A 16,125-nucleotide genomic window follows, 5' to 3' on the forward strand; every position below is an offset into this window, starting at 1 on the left:
AAAATGTGTGTGTGTGTGTGTGTGTGTTCCTGTACTTATATCTTTGTAAGGACTATTTTAAGCATAGACCCTGAGGACACTTTTTGAAAGTGAGGACATTTTGACCGGTCCTCACTTTTTCAGAGGGCTGTTTGAGGGTTAAGACTTAGTTTTAGGGTTAGGGTTAGAATTAGGGTTAGGTTAGGGTAAGGGGCTAGGCAATGTATTATGTCAATGAGTGTCCTCACTAAGATAGAAGTAAAACCATGTGTGTGTGTGTGTGTCTTTTCCCTCTTGACCCTGTCGCGCTGCATGTTTGTGTACCTGACAGACTAAGAGGCCCAGACAGTTTTACTGGAATGCCTATGCCCAGTGGGCAGCTGTCTTGTTAAATACTCTCCAGAGATTTGGTTTCACCGGACGTACAGGAGAAACGTTTTTTGGCTCCAAAGCGGCCACTAAAGTTTGATCTGTTGCCTTTTAAGCGGAGCAGTTGAGTCATGATAATTAATCTGACTCATGCTCTCCTGCTGTTAGGAGGAAATAAAAGTATCCACAGCCGACTAATCATTGTACAGAAAACAATATGATTCAAATAGTTGTTGAAGATATGATGCAAAACACAAAACCCGACGGTCTTTCAAGCCTTGGCCCATGCTGGAGGAATATTCTTGCAGCGGGGAGAAACTCAGAGAAACCACAGATATGTAGAGAGCTGGGCTGTGGCCTTCGTCCTGCAGCAGATCCTCCTCCCCCTCGTCTGGAAGCTGTTGAGTTCTTCTCCAGATGTGGCCGCCTGATCTTTTTAATGATACACTGGTGCAGGCAGAGCGTGACAGAAATGGGGGCCGAGAAAACAACACAAACAAGGCTGCAGGAGAAGCGGTGAGGCAAGCTCGCTCGTGTGCTTGAACTTTTATGTACAAGCTATAATGAGCAATTCAACTTTCAACTATAAGTGGGATTTATTGCACTTATGGAGAGGGGGGGGACTGCAGGATACAATTATCCAGTTATTGCACAAACAGGAGGCTGTTATCCAAGATGATTCCATCCTTGACACACATGTAACTGCAGATGAGAGTTGCTGCAAAACAGCTACTTTTGTAGTTTCACATGAACATGTTCCGCTTCAGCATGTCAAGGAGAAGAAGCCTTGACTTTTCCTCTTTGATGACAACATAACATCCACAAATGTTCTCTAAAACTCAGCCAGTAAAGCAGGAATGTTCTTGATGGGACATCTGGATCTTGCAGGCTGAGCCGCCCCCCCCCTCTCTACAGTTAGAAACTTGCCGGTTGCTCAACCAGCAGGTGTCTTTGACTTGGTCATCCTCCAGAGAGAACAGGTTGCACAGCTGTCTGCCGCACACACAAATGTTTGCACTCACATGCGAGGGAAAGAGGGGCGAAGGACCTGCTTAATGAACGATGGCAAACAAGGTCTTTGCTCGGGTTGGACTCTGGGGTTTCTTGTTGGGACAGCTCTGGCAGGGAGATGCCCCCGCTCCGTCTTTTGTACGTGCAAGTGGACCAGACAAAAGCTTATTGAGGAATCTCTGGGAAGCCCGGGCTGTTGGAAAGGAATGCCCCCTCTGTCTTGTGACTCAGTGCTTCAGTCTTAATCAGTCACCGGAGGGGCTGGTGAGCTGGGGGCCTCTCGGGCCCCGGGCGGGCGGACAGGAACTCACTCACTCTTGACCTCTCTTGGCACAATAAAACGTGTTAGCTGTGCACAGACGGGCAAAAGGCTGGTGATTGTTGCTGATAAATCAAACTAACTGCCCCTATTAGCCTTTTCATCCTCATACTGTCTCAATCCTTATGTAACCTCTTTGTCAGGCCAGGGAATGACTACGGATCTTGTTTCAGTTTTCTTTTCTTCAAACAGAAATCATTAAAACTCACATGAGAGACTCAACAGTCCGGCTTCGACAGAGAAAGTTGCTTTTGTTCAGCAGAAATAATGGAAACATAAAGGGTGAGTGTTTCCCACTATATGAAGGCGGAGTTTTCTCCCTGAGGTCCTGAGCCAAACTGGTGTTATGTAACTGATTCACCGCTTCTCATCCTGATGTTGAGTTACTCCAAAGTTTACAGCCAGTCAGAGCATTGGAATAATGTCACCAGAGCTCAGTTCTGCAGATGAGGAGAAGAGGAGTTTAGGGAAATTGGCCTTTAGAGCTGATTTCTAGCCAAAGATCTGTCTCACTAATTGAGAACTGACCTTAAACACAGCCAAGGATCAAGTTATTGTTGGTTAATATTCAACTCTGGCAGCTTCTCGCTGTGCCTGAAGGGGGATTTGGAAATGGCACTTTAGATTTTGGGAGCAGCCAGACACACTGAACATGGGCAGCGGTCCGAGCCGGGGGAAGAAAGTCGCTCCTGCGTGTATCAGCGAGGTGAACGTGACCAAAACAACCGCCGGGGTCCCGTCACCCAAACAGGACAGCCGCATATTCAAGCCCCTGAAGATCCACGCGGTTTTACGCAACGCGCGCAACCGTGCGCAACCGGACTGCCACAGCCAGGGGCCCGACTCCGACTTCTCCGGGGAGGACGAGGACATCGATGCAGAGCTGGACACGGTCCTCGCGGACTATGAGGAGCGAGAGAGGATCACGGCGAAGAAACAACCTCCCAAGAAGACTTTTATGAAATCCAAAACGTACGGACTGTGCCACCTCGGCCGGGAGGACACGGAGGACGAAGTGAGCGCGGCTCCTCGGCTCAGCGCGTCTGGAGGAGCCGAGGAGCCACGTGTCCCCCGCGGAGGATCTGAAGATGTAAACAAGAGGAGCAATGATGCCTTCACACACTTAAAAAAACCCACAGTGTGCACCAGTCAGCACAATGTAAGGACTTTTATTTTTCTAGTATTTGTATTGTGTTTATTATTGGAATACGCACAACTTCTAAGATTTTAATCCCAGTTTGTCTGTTTTTGAATTTTAAATTTTAAATGAACAACGTTCCTGGATAAACGATCAGGTTGTTTTCTTTCTGTCTCTGGTTTATGTCAGTCCTCTTCCTCCTCCTCTTCCTCCTCACGGGGCTTTTTGAAAAGAGGGTCTCCGCTGGACTCTGTGCCCACATCAGAAAAACAATCGTAAGTAGAAAAACTCTGATCAATAATTAAATGATGGAGCTCAGTGGAGTTGTAAAAACCGAGCAGGGCCCAGATCGAGTTTAACTCAGAGGGATCCAAATACCAAGTCTTTGTTGTCAGTGCAGATCAGATTAGTCAGACGTCTGCAAACAGGACAGAAACAAGCAAGAGCGTTGCTTTGTTGGAGCTGAGTGTGAAAACTGGAAGCACGACTGTGAAATATGAAATTTATAAAGCCTTGACCACAAAAACATGTATTTCCTACCACAGGCCTTTTCTCCACGATGCCTTTCTTACCATATCCAGTGGGGAATCTTCATTTGATTGTTTAAATGTTGTTTAACTCAATAAATGAGGCCATATCTGGTTTGAAAGATAACAAATATGTCATTTAGATTCCCTGTCCTTATTCGGCATCCTGTTGACATGCTTCCAAACTCTCCCCAGGACTTTTGGCAGCTGCCACAGCTCCTCTCTCACCATGCCAGTCATCCTGTACGATGGATCTGAAGAGAAGCTGATGGACACTATTGAGCGAGAGTTTAGTTGACCCCCCCAGCTGATGAGCTACTGTCCCTGGGATTATGTCTTTATATGGAATACAACCGTTTGAGAGAGGGGACCAGGGTTGATTCAGACAAACTCCCTGCGACACGGGGAAGGCTACACTTCACTGTATTCATGCAGGGTCTTAAGTCTTACTTAACAACAAGAGACAGTGTAATTCCAGAGTTAATACAGCAGCAGCCTGAGCAGATGGCAGGAGGTTTTTCCTCTCAGACACCAGAGCTGTGGACTGACAGAGGCCTGCTTGGTTTGTTGTCTGCAGTGGTGAGGTTTCACCCTCTCAGTCCTGCCGACCTCCCACAGAGCATGCACCTTATTACTTAACCTTACTTTAACTTGTCTGTTAATAGGTGAAGGAGTGAATGCAGACATTTCTCTAATAGCCGGAGCTGCACTTTCTGCACATTTAGGCACATTCTTAAGGGCGTTATATATGCAAAGATAACATTTTCCACCAGCAGCACATCATAAGGTTATATGTTCTCATGAGTGGCAGCAACCGTGCAGAGGTATGAGCCGACATCGTTTATTTAAGGTTTCCTTCCTGACCACAGTTCTTGCTTTGAAAGGAAGAAGGAATGTGTGGCAACACAGAGACTTTGAGTCAGACCCAGGTTGACACATTCAAGCATAAGGGCCTGCTGCCGCCTAGTGGTGGAACCGAGTAGCTGACATGCATGAAAGATTCTGTAAATTCTTCATCAACAAAACTTGTCACTGTTCGAGGAAAAGTACTTTTCAACCAGGAGGATTTTGTAATTTTTTGGTTTGTATTGCAATTAAAAATGTACTAGATCATGTGATCGTGGTGGAGAGAAACTGTGTCTGTGTGTGTGTCCGTGTGTGTGTGTGTGTGTCCTTTCCAAAAATGCACATCAGGCAAAACCAAACTTCCCACTGTGTTATTTGATCATCACAGTCATCACATGAACACAATAAACAATAACATATAACACTATAAAATATTTTTAAACTACTACCCTGCAGTGTGAGATAGATATTCTCACTGAAGGGGAGAACCATTCATAAATAAAAATTGTAACGATATTGCATTGTTGTTGGCATTTAGGTGAATGTTGGTCGTTTAGGTCAGTTTTTGCTTCTTTGAAGTCCTGTAGAACGACATCCTCTTTTTTACTGCTGCCAGGAGTTTAGGAGGCAGGAGTGGAAACTGGTTTCTGAGTATCTCATGGCTCTTCACGTTCTTTGCAATGAAATCCTCACAAATCCTGTCAAAAGAATTTTTAAAAAACAGACGTCATTATTACATCATTGGATTATTTATAACATGAACAATAAAGAGCCAGCTATTTTTAGCTTTTTGCCAGAGCAGGAGAAGTACAGGTGCAACTATAACATCGTTAAAAGTAAAATTGTCTTTTTCATGAAAGAAAAAATACAGAAAAAAAATTACCTGAATAGAGGATACGGCTGCATCTGGAAAACGAGTGCATCATTGCAGTGACCCTAAAGCGAAATATAACGTAATAAGGTTTGATTTGAGACAATGAATAGTGAACACAGTTTGTTAAAGGGAGATACTTTTTTTTTTAATTTACAGGGTTTTTCAGTATTGATTTATTTTTGATATTGTTGATTTGAATGGTAAAGAATACAACCTGCATAAAATGTGCACCAAAAACGTTTAATTGTCTCTTAACATAGTTTTGTGCCTGTGCTCATGTGAAGTCAGAAAGGCTTTCGATATTTGTTTTTGTTGAGAAAACAGCAACTTAATTTCTCGGGACGATTTTTCCAAAAGTGTGAAAAATTTCGAATTTTTTTCCCCCAAGGTTGTGTTGTTTTTCTCTCAGTGATACTCACAGTATCAACAAGGAGGATGTAGTCACAACTTCCACCGAACACAATGACGTCAGAGTCTTTCCCTGGACACGCTGTGTGCCACAACCTGGAGTCGGAGAAAACGGAAAGGACACAAACTTAAAATCTGCTCATATTCTTACAAAAAGACCAATTTACCGTCTGTCAACAAGCGATAAATAAACCAGACAGCACATTCATAAATGCACCGTGACAACAAAGTACTGAAGTGTTGCTACCTTGGCTTATCCTTATAGGGATGTTCGACTTCTCTCCATGTTTTGGTTTCAACATCAAGCAGCCACCCGTCACCTGATGGAGGAAAGTGTTTGTTTTTTTTAAACAACGGAAGAGAGGAAATAAACATAAAAAACAAACAGGTGCATTTTCTTACTCATTGGTTTGCAGTCCAAGCTGAGACCCCCGAACAGGAACAAGGTGCTGTCTGATACCGCTGTGAGTGTGTGCCACGACCTGCCCACCGGAGCATTGGACACCGGATGTCTGGAAAACATGTTTTACACGATGTTGTCAAAGAAAAACTTGGCAAAAACATAATACACACCATACATTTAAAAACAAGTTAGAATGAGAAAATAAATAATAATAAATAAGCCAGTACGGGATGGAAATGTCTCATGATTTAATAGTTTCCTTGGTTACACTACACACTCACATTTCTGACCAGGTCCATGATTCAAAGTCCAGACAGTGAATGTCAGTTGTTCTGGTTTCCTGTATTTAAACAAAGTACAGTTACAAATGGCAGACTTTGACGTTTTGTGTGTATCAATAACTGAATGCAGATAAGAGAGAAGAAGTCAGTAGCATGTAGAGATCTCACCATGACTCGGCCTCCACACACGTATCCTCTGTGACCAGCGGTGGCGCAGGCGTGGGCAGCCCTGGGGGCGGGAGCACGGCCCTGCCACACACAAGCTGTCATTAGAAATCCTGTAGCGTATTTCATTTCATTTTTATTTTTATATAAAATACTGCTTACTCCTCTGTGTCGTACATAAATGTTGCGAAACCAAATCATTGCATACAAGCATGTGACTGACTTACATGGGTTTGTGGTTCACTCCAACCCTCTTGCCTGGGGTCAAATATATGAACCTCATTGTTCCATCCCCAGAAGACGTCCTCCACCTGACAACAACAACAACAACAAGAGAGCTACATGATACGAGGGAGAACAATTTGATTTGTACCATTTTCTTATCGAGGCCAATAAAACCAAAATGTTACCCAAGCTGCTTCATCTACAATGAAGCTTCTGTTCCTGCTGTCGACATCAGTCAGGAGTTTGTGACCATATCCTCCAAAGTAGATTAACCTGGATTATGATGAAAGAAAGATAATCAGAATTTAAAGTGGAATAACCATAACAAATACACAAATAGAAATACACAACTTTATTATTTTGAAATTACTTGAAAATAGAAAAATATGGGGGAACAAAATATTGAAAAAGAAAAGACATGAATTAATACTGAGCTCCCTAAAACTGACATGTATCAAACTGTTTCCAATCTGTGAGGTATTGACACGTTACCAATTATTGGATTTAAGCATTAGCTGATGAACTTTACAGTGCTATTTTCCAACAGTACTGGAATCACCGATCTGTTGAAGTTGACGTCCTCGCTCTGCTTACCGTCCTTTATAAACCCAGCAGGAGAATTTGTCTCGAGGTGACGGAGCGGAGCCCGTCTCGTGTACCATCTTCCTCCACCTGTATTTACCGTCTGTCAGGTTGACACAGTAGAGCTGTTGGGAGGCAAACACAGCCGTGACCTCTGGGAGACAGCAGCGTTTATATACATCTGTTTCTGTTTTTGCAATTTATTTTAGAGGACAGAACAAATTAGAGGCTAAACTTTAAATATGCTTTCAAATGTTGACAACAAATTTAGAGAAAAAGCTACTGACACATACCTTAGTGTAAACAAATTGCAATATTCATTCATTAACCACAAATAAATACATATTTAAAAACATGTTCGTCAAAATCGAGGTGAGTCGGGCGGAGCACCAGTTCCCAGCCTCACCTCATTGGTCTGTCTGTTGTCGTCACACCCTCCAAATATGTACATGTGTCCATTGAGGGAGCAGCCGCAGCTCCCAGACATGGAGGGAGGCACGTCGCCTGTCATATGAAACACTCTCCTTCAAAAACAAGACAAAAAATATATAAGATACACGACGACTCAGATTCACACATGTCGTCACACAGTTTCCAACAATAGAGGCGACAGCAGAACGCTCTGATGCTGATGCTTTTTCTTACCAGACACCTTGTTGTAAGTCATACACCCAGATTTCATCGCTGGGTAGGAAAACTTCATCATTAGCAATTGACTGTAGAGAAAGAAATGTGTCTATTACAGTGAAATATGGATGTACTTACAGCAGGATTATGTCTCAAGTCTTTCATTGCAATGTTATTAATGTGAATCTTTGATATAAGATGAAATAACATGTAGTCCATGATGGGAGCATGTAGGTCTACTGGGAGCAGAGCTGGTTGTACCGTCTTACTGACTTGGATATCCCCCACGCTCACACTAATCATATAGCACCGGCTAATTAATATGTATTAAATGTTTTGAAGTGTGGCTTTGTATGAGATGTCCTGTGTGATCAGTGCTTGTAATAGCACTTTGCTTTGGGACTAGTTTATTACACAACTTGAGGTTTAGGGTTAGGGGTGTTTAAGTTTGTTTTTTGTTAACACTGATCAGAAAATATCCTTGAGCACACACAGACAAACAAACAAACAAACATCAAAGAACCTGTGTGTTTGTTTATCTGACTGTTTTGTTTGTTTGTCTGTGTGCTTCTGTGTCTGTCTGTTTTTCTCACCACGTAGCCCCCCCACACATACAGCAGGTTGTCCTCCACCACCGCCGTGTGTCCGCTCCTCTCTCGGGCCACCAGCTCCGACCGGTGGGTCTCGAACTCCGGATCCATGACTGTTAAAAGAAAAAGAAAAGACGGAGACGTGTCCTCGAGGCTGAGATGAAACAGACGAAACTAAACGTCTCACCTGTGAAATCAAACGTGCATGTTGTTGTTGTTGTTGTGGGGGGGGGTTAGTGTTGCTGTTACATGTTTTGCAGCCTGTGTTCGTAATGTGACGTTGCGCTGAGGTTCAAACACAGAAACATCTTTACACAGATGATCACGTAAAACAAAGTGAAACACACTCACAGGCTGCAGGACGATGTCCAGTCGCTCCGAGCTTCTTCCTCTGTTGTGAAATCCAAAACTAAATTGTCCATTTGACGTAAAAACGGCAGGAGGACGTCGCTCCTCCTGACGTGAAGCTGCTAAAGGGACCCTAGAATACACTTCCGGTTCTCGGTGTTTCAAGATAAAATAAACCCATTACCACCAGCCCACTGAATGGTGTGTTTATTAGCTAAATTAAATATGATGAGTCTAAATAGAGGAATACAATTAGATCAAATATACTATACAACCATGACAAATCCGATATGTTTACATTTTTTTAACACACCACCTGTCTGTGGGAAGTGGTCAAAACATTTTCAGATCTGTACATGACTGGACTGTTTGGTTCCGATCACGTGGTGTTCACCCAAATGGTCAAACTACAGACCCTATTTCCCTCATTTAAAAATAGTCACCTTATACATGGGTTTCCTTTTGGTTTGGTACCTCTTTTATTTATTATGGCTTTTTTGGCTGTAAGACTTTAACTTACCTTTCAAATCAGAACAGGGTTATGGCTGAAATCAGAAGGGTTGAGGAAGTAATCTTTTTAGTTTGGGTGCATGCTCTTCAGACAAAATGGAATGTGTCCTTTTAAAATATTGCTCATTATCATGTAATTATACTCAGTGACCACTGTATTAGGTATCCCAGTACAATCTAATCCAAACTAATCCTGCCCTGACATTACATCGTCTTTATAAACCAGGTTTAATTGTGTAAATTAAATTACATGTTTATTATTAAGGTCATAGTTAAAGGTGGTGTTGTACTGTACTTCATGGTTTGAAAGGTGTTTCTAGTTTATCATGGGCTTCACATACACGAGGAGGTAGAACCTAATGGTGTAACAGTGTAAATTATATATTATATATTTAATTCAGTTCATACTTTTTATTTTTGTCTTGATTTATAGATGTAGACTGTGTGTCAAGCTTTGTCCTAAAATATAAATAAAATACATAAACAAAAAATAATTCACTTCATAAATACATACTTATCAGTTCTTTCTGTGTCAGATAAGAAATCGTGTAAAACACTGGTTAAAATGTATGACATTAAATGTATGATGCTTATTGTTCCAATTCAAGAGAGCATTGTCCAAACAGTAGTCTACAACTGAGAACAACAAGAAACACACAGGAGCAAACAGGGACCTGCAGGACTGGATGAACCTGTCAGATGACCCAGGGTCAATAAAAACCCTGTTGTTCCTTCAAGGACCACTGACCATTAAGTTACTGCAGACTAGGTATCATGTTCTTTAAAACTTCCCAGTAAATTCAGTGCATAAAGCAGATTATACACATTAGTTTAAACCACAGATCCACAAACCAACAAGTATGGCAGAATGAAATCCTTGGATCTTTTTGTGGGTTAGTTTGTGGTAAATTTAATAGAATACATTTATTAGGTAAAATAAACTTCATGAACAAAATGCAAGTGGAAAAGTAAAGGTCCAAAAGCTAAATGTTGACAAAGAACTCATCTAAAAAACTGAGACAAAATATCTGTTTATCATATAATGTATTTATTATTATACTTTACTGGTACAAATTCTTACACTTAATATATCAGATATTACAATTATTACAATATGAATTTTTTACAATTTTATGGTGATTCATTCATTTATAGATTCTATTTAATATTATTCTTTCATAAATAGAATACTGGTACTTGTTTTCTCATCATTCTGTATTTATGTGAGCTTTTACACGATTTTATAGAAATACAGTACATCTTTTATAACTTAACCACATTCTATTTCATTTTATTTTACTTTAAAAGTGCTATGTATTATGCCTGTAAATTGGATCATGATTATTATTATTGTTATGTTATTATTATTACAGTAATCATTGCTAAAAAGAAAAAAGAAAAAACTGTTTTCATTTTCGCTGTTTTTCCGCGAGTCTTCAGCGGAAGTGATGAAATACATGCGGAAGTAGCCATTTAGCGCCAAAGCTTGAGTCGGACAGAGAGACAGAAAACAAAAATGGATGTTGCTCGCAAAATAAAGACCAAAGTGTCCGCTGGCTTCAAGATGCGGGGACTCATGCTGCGACCGTATGTATTGTTGTTATGTTTTAAACGTTGTTTTAAAAGTTTGAAAGTTAAAGCTACTGCTGCTCGACGCGTTGAGCTCCCGGTACATCTGTCAGCTGGGAGAACGTGGATCGATACGTTCTGCTTTGTTTTGTATGAGTGGAAACAGGAAATAAACAATAACAGCAGCAGGTTTTAATGAACTTATGTTGTGAAGACAAGGACTTTACACTTTACCTGTGAACTGAAGTGCTCTGTGTTCATAATTACACTCGTTTCATCCCCTTATCTTTAAAGTAGCTCCCATCAATTTCACCTCAACCAGCACTTCAGCTGGTTTCAGCATTTTCACTTCAACGTCAGCTCCTTTCAATGGTGGAAGATGTTGATTCACTTATTTTCTTAAAACAAAACTAACAGTGTCCCAGTGCTGAATGTGAGTAAATACAGATAAAGATATGAACATCAGAATTTAAATCTGCAGAATGGCCCTCAGCAGAATGATGAATATTCTATAACTGCATTATAAGCAGTGTTGTGTCCTCATCAATTTCAGCATTTTAACTTTAGCTTAAAACTGTATCTCCTGTAAACCCATTTCAATACATGTCTATTGTTGTTTACAAGTTAAGTTAAGTACAGAAGCTAACACACACACACACACACATTTTCTTTAAGTGTTGTTATAGTTTGTGGTTTTATAGTATTAGTAAAAAAAAAAGAAATGATAACAATATTTCCATGTTTTCTTGCACCAGTGACGCCAGCAAATACTTCGTAGAGGCGCTGGAGTCCGTCGATCCTGCTGAGCTGGATGATGTCATTGAAAGGGTCCTGGATTCGGTGGAGAAGCAGCCATGTATGTAAAGTGCAGTAATACAGTCGGCAACTACAGATCGCAGTGTGTTTAATGCACAATTGGTGATCATGTGTTTTAACCGCAGTGTTCATGTTGTGACGGCAGTGTGTGTTTCCCAACAGTGTCCTCTAGTATGATAGAGCTGCCTGTGATGGAAATTGCCGTACAGGACTGCACTCAGTCTTGTGATGAAAGCATGTAAGTGCGGCAACAACCAATTCATGTTTCATGTGGTATATTATTTAATTTCTATATTCGTAATAATGTTATCCTGACGCAAGTTACAGTATGTTGTCAATTACAAAATAGAAGTAGTATGCACTGATATCCGCTAGACTTTTAAAAATGAATCTGAAAACATGCACAAACGTGGCACATGAAGTGTTTCCTTGTCTTCCAGAGATAACGTCTTCAACATCATCGGAGCCTTCCATGTGCCCAGATACATTTACAGTTTGGAGCGGAAGAAATTCGTACCGTGAGTAAAGGGACAGCTCCTTCTATCTTTGGCACCAAAATGAAACTAAAATATTTCTCCATGCTGCTCATGTACTGCAGACCTTGTTTATTTATTTTATATGTCCATTCAGTATCAGTATGACCAGACATCCAACCCCCAGTCTATGTGGTTTGGCCAAAGACAAAGCTGAACTCTTCAGGGAGCGCTACACAATCCTACAACAGGTCAGTAATGATGGGCTGCTCTCGCTGCTGTTTACAATCTGTGCAGTTTGTACGTTGTATTTACTAAGACGTATTTTTTGTAGCGTACACATCGGCACGAGCTGTTCACCCCACCTGCGATCGGAGCTGCTGTTGACGAGGGACAAAACAAATTTCAGGTATCAGATAGTCATCATTTTAATCATCATCATCACTTTAGAGCGAAAATGATTTCACTTACAGATCGTTTTGCTGTGATTTGTCTTTAGCTGAAGACAATTGAAGCATTGCTTGGTAGCACAGCTAAACTTGGAGAGGTGATTGTACTCGGGATGATCACACAGCTGAAAGAGGTGAGTTAGAGACGCAGAGAAGTTTATACATTTCTGTTTAAGTCCACGCAGAGAAACACATCTTTGACTTTTTCTAGCTCCTTGATAAGATCTCAATATTCCCGTCTGTCCGATTTACCAAAAAAAAGTTTGTTCCTTAAATATTTTTTAGGGTAAATTCTACCTGGAGGACCCAAGTGGAACTGTGCAACTGGAAATGTCCAAAGCAATATCCTTTAACCTGTTTGTGGGAGCCTGTCAACAAAAAGTAATTTGTATTCTCTCTATAATTCGTGGCTTTTAAAAAGGATGAATTCCTTAATGACGTTCTCACCAGTTTCATAATGGCCTGTACACAGAATCCTGCTTTGTGCTGGCAGAGGGTAAGAAAAACTACTCCTAGTTAATAAAGTGGAGAATAGACAAAACATGCAATAAGATTTAAAAAATAAAATGTCATGTGATGATCTTATCAGAGGTTTTGCCTTTTCTGCTGTAGGTTGGTACGAGGACTCGGTTTTCCACGTCAATGGTTTTGGGTTTCCGCCCACAGAGCCGTCGTCAGCCACAAGGTCAGTGGGTTTGAAGAGAGGTGTTGAGGCAAACTCATGGGAAGTTGAAGTAGTGAGCTGTCTGTGGTTATTGATCCAGCCTCATGTTAGATAATGGGGTGAGTCAGAGGCTGTGAAGTAATTTGACTTTTCCTGTTGTTTGGTTTGCAGTGAAATTGTCACTGAAGTCATTTTGTTCCTGTTTTAAATCTCTTTCAATAGCTGAGTATGGAGACTGTCTTTAGTAACAGGATGCTGATTTCATTAAATACATTATTTGTATTTCAGGTTTAAGTTTAGTATTTAGTTGGGTTGTTCAGTATCTTAAGGTGACTCCTGCATTGATACATGAGCTTGTTCCCTCACAACACGACCCTTGCCTCATGTCCAGGGCGTACTATGGCAACATTAACTTCTTCGGGGGCCCGTCCACCACGTCGGTGAAGGCTTCTGCCAAGCTGAAGCAGCTCGAGGAGGAGAACGAGGATGCCATGATGGTGATTGCTTCTGACGTGTGGCTGGACAGTGTTGAAGTGATGGAAAAGCTCAACCTCATGTTCTCAGGTCTGCTCTTGCACCATGGTCATAAACTTTAAAGGGGTTATCCATGAGAAAGCAGTCACATTCATTTTCACTTTGTTTTTTCAGGCTATGCAGCGATGCCTCCTACCTGTTTTATTTTCTGTGGGAACTTTTCTTCTGCTCCATATGGAAAAACACAGATCAAATCACTCAAAGGTGGAACTCACCACTCATAACCTATTGTACTTATTAAGATCTCTGTGTGGGATAAATTACTGCATTTCAGAATGTCATCATCTTTCTCTTTTTAGAGTCACTGAAAGCTCTCGCTGACGCCATATGTTCATACCCCAGCATTCACAGCAAGTAAGATCTGATTCATACTCTGTTCTATTGTTAACTACTCTAGTTTCCATACGTTTGACTGAAGTCTGTTCATCCTAAACCTGCAGAAGTCGCTTTGTGTTTGTTCCTGGTCCTGAAGACCCTGGTCCAGGCTCCATCCTGCCGAGGTAAACACAAACTACACATCTGGTATTTGACATGATGATGTGAGATATGTTCATTGTTTTTGGATCAATGAGGATAAACTAGTGTCTGTTTCCCACAGGCCTCCCTTGGCAGACCACATCACAGATGAGTTCAGAGAGAGGGTGCCGTTTTCTGTGTTCACGACTAACCCATGCAGGTGAGAACCAATATGTGACTTTTATCACATGTGGACATGTTGTCTGATCAGGGTTTTAATTGTTGAAGACAATACATTATTTTACAAGTGACATACTTTGATATGTAAGGTGTTATGAGAAGTGTTGCAAGACTCGTGACAGAAACCACAGTGACTGACCTTCACTGCCATGGTGTGTTTTTCCTGTCAGGATCCAGTACTGCAGCCAGGAAATCGTCATTATCAGAGAAGACCTGGTCAATAAGATGTGCAGGAACTGCGTGAGGTTGCCCAACAACAACCTTGACATTCCAAACCATGTGAGCTTCAGCTTCTCTACGGCTAAACAAACCTGTTCTTACTTGAGTGGAATTTCTGTCTTGTACACACACACACACACACACACACACACACACACACAGGCAGAAAAGTACATGTTATGTTGTTGAAAGTGTTGTTTCTCTTCATACACAGTGTTCAAAAGTCAGTAATTATCTCTAGGTGTTATCAGAGCAATGAGTTGTTGCTGCAAAGATTTCTTAACACAACATGTAAATTCTTGTTATTCTTTTTCCTCTTTCCCCAGTTTGTTAAGACCATCCTATCTCAGGGTCACCTGACTCCTCTGCCTCTGTATGTCAGTCCTGTTTTCTGGGCGTATGACTATTCCCTGCGTGTCTACCCGGTCCCTGACGTCATCGTCTTCGCAGACAAATACGACCCCTTCAGCATCACTAACACAGACTGCCTCTGCGTTAACCCGGTATGAAACAGATGTAGCTTAAATTAGTTTATCTTATCTTTGGAGTCTGATAGAATGTGTTTTTTACAAGTGGTAGTGGTTTAATTTATATATTTTTGTTCTTATAGCCGAATAGCCTCACTTACATGTTTTGTAAACGATTTGTGATTTTGACAGGGCTCATTCCCAAAAAGTGGCTTCACATTTAAGGTGTACTACCCATCCAACAAAACCGTTGAGGACAGGTACGATGCGTTCTCCTTAAATTTTCAATATGACATGATTCATTAGAGATAACTGTGCTTTCAACATTCACTAATGTGCACACTAATCTGTTACAGCAAACTTCAAGGGCTCTAAAGAAAATCATGGATCTACAAGTGCTGCTGTTTTCATTCGTCTTTGTACATTGTCTTTGTATAATACTGTGTGTTTAAATGGACTCGTAATAAACCCTTTGATTTTTTTTTTACTTGTGTCTGTATGTATGTGTTCTGTTATGAATAATAAAGATTTTACTCTTGATACTGAACATTGTGACATATTTGTGTTTGCACAACAATCAGCTCAGGTTTGAAAATGCATTTTATCAGAAGGTGTACACATACTAGGAATTTGCTGTGGGGTGTTTGAGCTGAGCATAAATAAAGAAATAGCAAACCCTATAGAAATATAATAAAGACTGGAAAAAAGATTTGTGCAATATGAACGAAAGATATTTACAATTTGACGTATGTACAGTATGACCATTATCGGCCATGAAGGTTTTGGTTTGACAGCACTGTACAACTTGCTCGAGATAGACTATGGATTTTTTGGGGGGAAGGAAATTACACTCAGAATAAAGTTTTAGAAATAAGTATTATTAACAAGTAGGGCTACGTTGTAGCACTAACGGGCCCGAGCACAGGCATTTTGAAGCCTGTTGCGGTTAGTGGGGAGAGCGATCAATAGGGCCTCCCACCGTTCGGTGCTCGGGCCCTAATTAGTTGCTTTTAATTGATAAGTGGTTTTATATCAT

General features: G+C 41.0%; 3 protein-coding genes across 4 annotated transcripts; 2 read left to right on the forward strand and 1 right to left on the reverse strand.

The window, feature by feature from the left end:
• The first annotated feature begins 1,046 nt into the window (after positions 1 to 1,046).
• LOC117756412 lies at positions 1,047 to 4,679 on the forward strand. Of its 2 annotated transcripts, XR_004612804.1 has the most exons (4): positions 1,047 to 2,837; positions 3,006 to 3,091; positions 3,539 to 4,479; positions 4,538 to 4,679. XR_004612804.1 is itself a non-coding variant. In XM_034576913.1 (3 exons), the coding sequence occupies exons 1-3, from the start codon at positions 2,331 to 2,333 to the stop codon at positions 3,639 to 3,641; spliced, it is 696 nt and encodes a 231-aa protein (XP_034432804.1). In that variant the 5' UTR covers positions 1,047 to 2,330; the 3' UTR covers positions 3,642 to 4,482. The 2 variants fall into 2 exon arrangements, 1 of the variants encoding a protein (XP_034432804.1); XM_034576913.1 differs by lacking the exon at positions 4,538 to 4,679 and having other exon boundaries at positions 3,539 to 4,482.
• Positions 4,680 to 4,682: 3 nt separating this feature from the next.
• LOC117756411 (kelch domain-containing protein 1-like) lies at positions 4,683 to 8,830 on the reverse strand. The gene is made up of 14 exons (XM_034576912.1): positions 8,696 to 8,830; positions 8,348 to 8,457; positions 7,773 to 7,843; positions 7,534 to 7,651; positions 7,140 to 7,252; positions 6,731 to 6,818; positions 6,548 to 6,631; positions 6,324 to 6,404; positions 6,156 to 6,214; positions 5,874 to 5,983; positions 5,719 to 5,791; positions 5,483 to 5,567; positions 5,073 to 5,125; positions 4,683 to 4,887 (listed from the first exon to the last, which is right to left on the reverse strand). The coding sequence occupies exons 2-14, from the start codon at positions 8,453 to 8,455 to the stop codon at positions 4,743 to 4,745; spliced, it is 1,188 nt and encodes a 395-aa protein (XP_034432803.1). The 5' UTR covers positions 8,456 to 8,457; positions 8,696 to 8,830; the 3' UTR covers positions 4,683 to 4,742.
• A 1,823-nt stretch (positions 8,831 to 10,653) lies between these two features.
• On the forward strand, positions 10,654 to 15,636 carry pole2 (polymerase (DNA directed), epsilon 2). The gene is made up of 19 exons (XM_034576059.1): positions 10,654 to 10,789; positions 11,527 to 11,627; positions 11,750 to 11,825; positions 12,028 to 12,105; positions 12,218 to 12,311; positions 12,395 to 12,469; positions 12,560 to 12,643; positions 12,795 to 12,851; positions 12,957 to 13,005; positions 13,122 to 13,194; positions 13,565 to 13,737; positions 13,822 to 13,911; positions 14,007 to 14,061; positions 14,148 to 14,207; positions 14,306 to 14,383; positions 14,574 to 14,682; positions 14,949 to 15,125; positions 15,282 to 15,349; positions 15,446 to 15,636. Exons 1-19 carry the CDS (start codon positions 10,719 to 10,721, stop codon positions 15,462 to 15,464), a joined length of 1,587 nt encoding a protein of 528 aa, XP_034431950.1. The 5' UTR covers positions 10,654 to 10,718; the 3' UTR covers positions 15,465 to 15,636.
• Positions 15,637 to 16,125: the final 489 nt, after the last annotated feature.

Source organism: Hippoglossus hippoglossus, chromosome 22 (assembly GCF_009819705.1).
Source record: "Hippoglossus hippoglossus isolate fHipHip1 chromosome 22, fHipHip1.pri, whole genome shotgun sequence".
Classification (NCBI taxonomy): domain Eukaryota; kingdom Metazoa; phylum Chordata; class Actinopteri; order Pleuronectiformes; family Pleuronectidae; genus Hippoglossus; species Hippoglossus hippoglossus.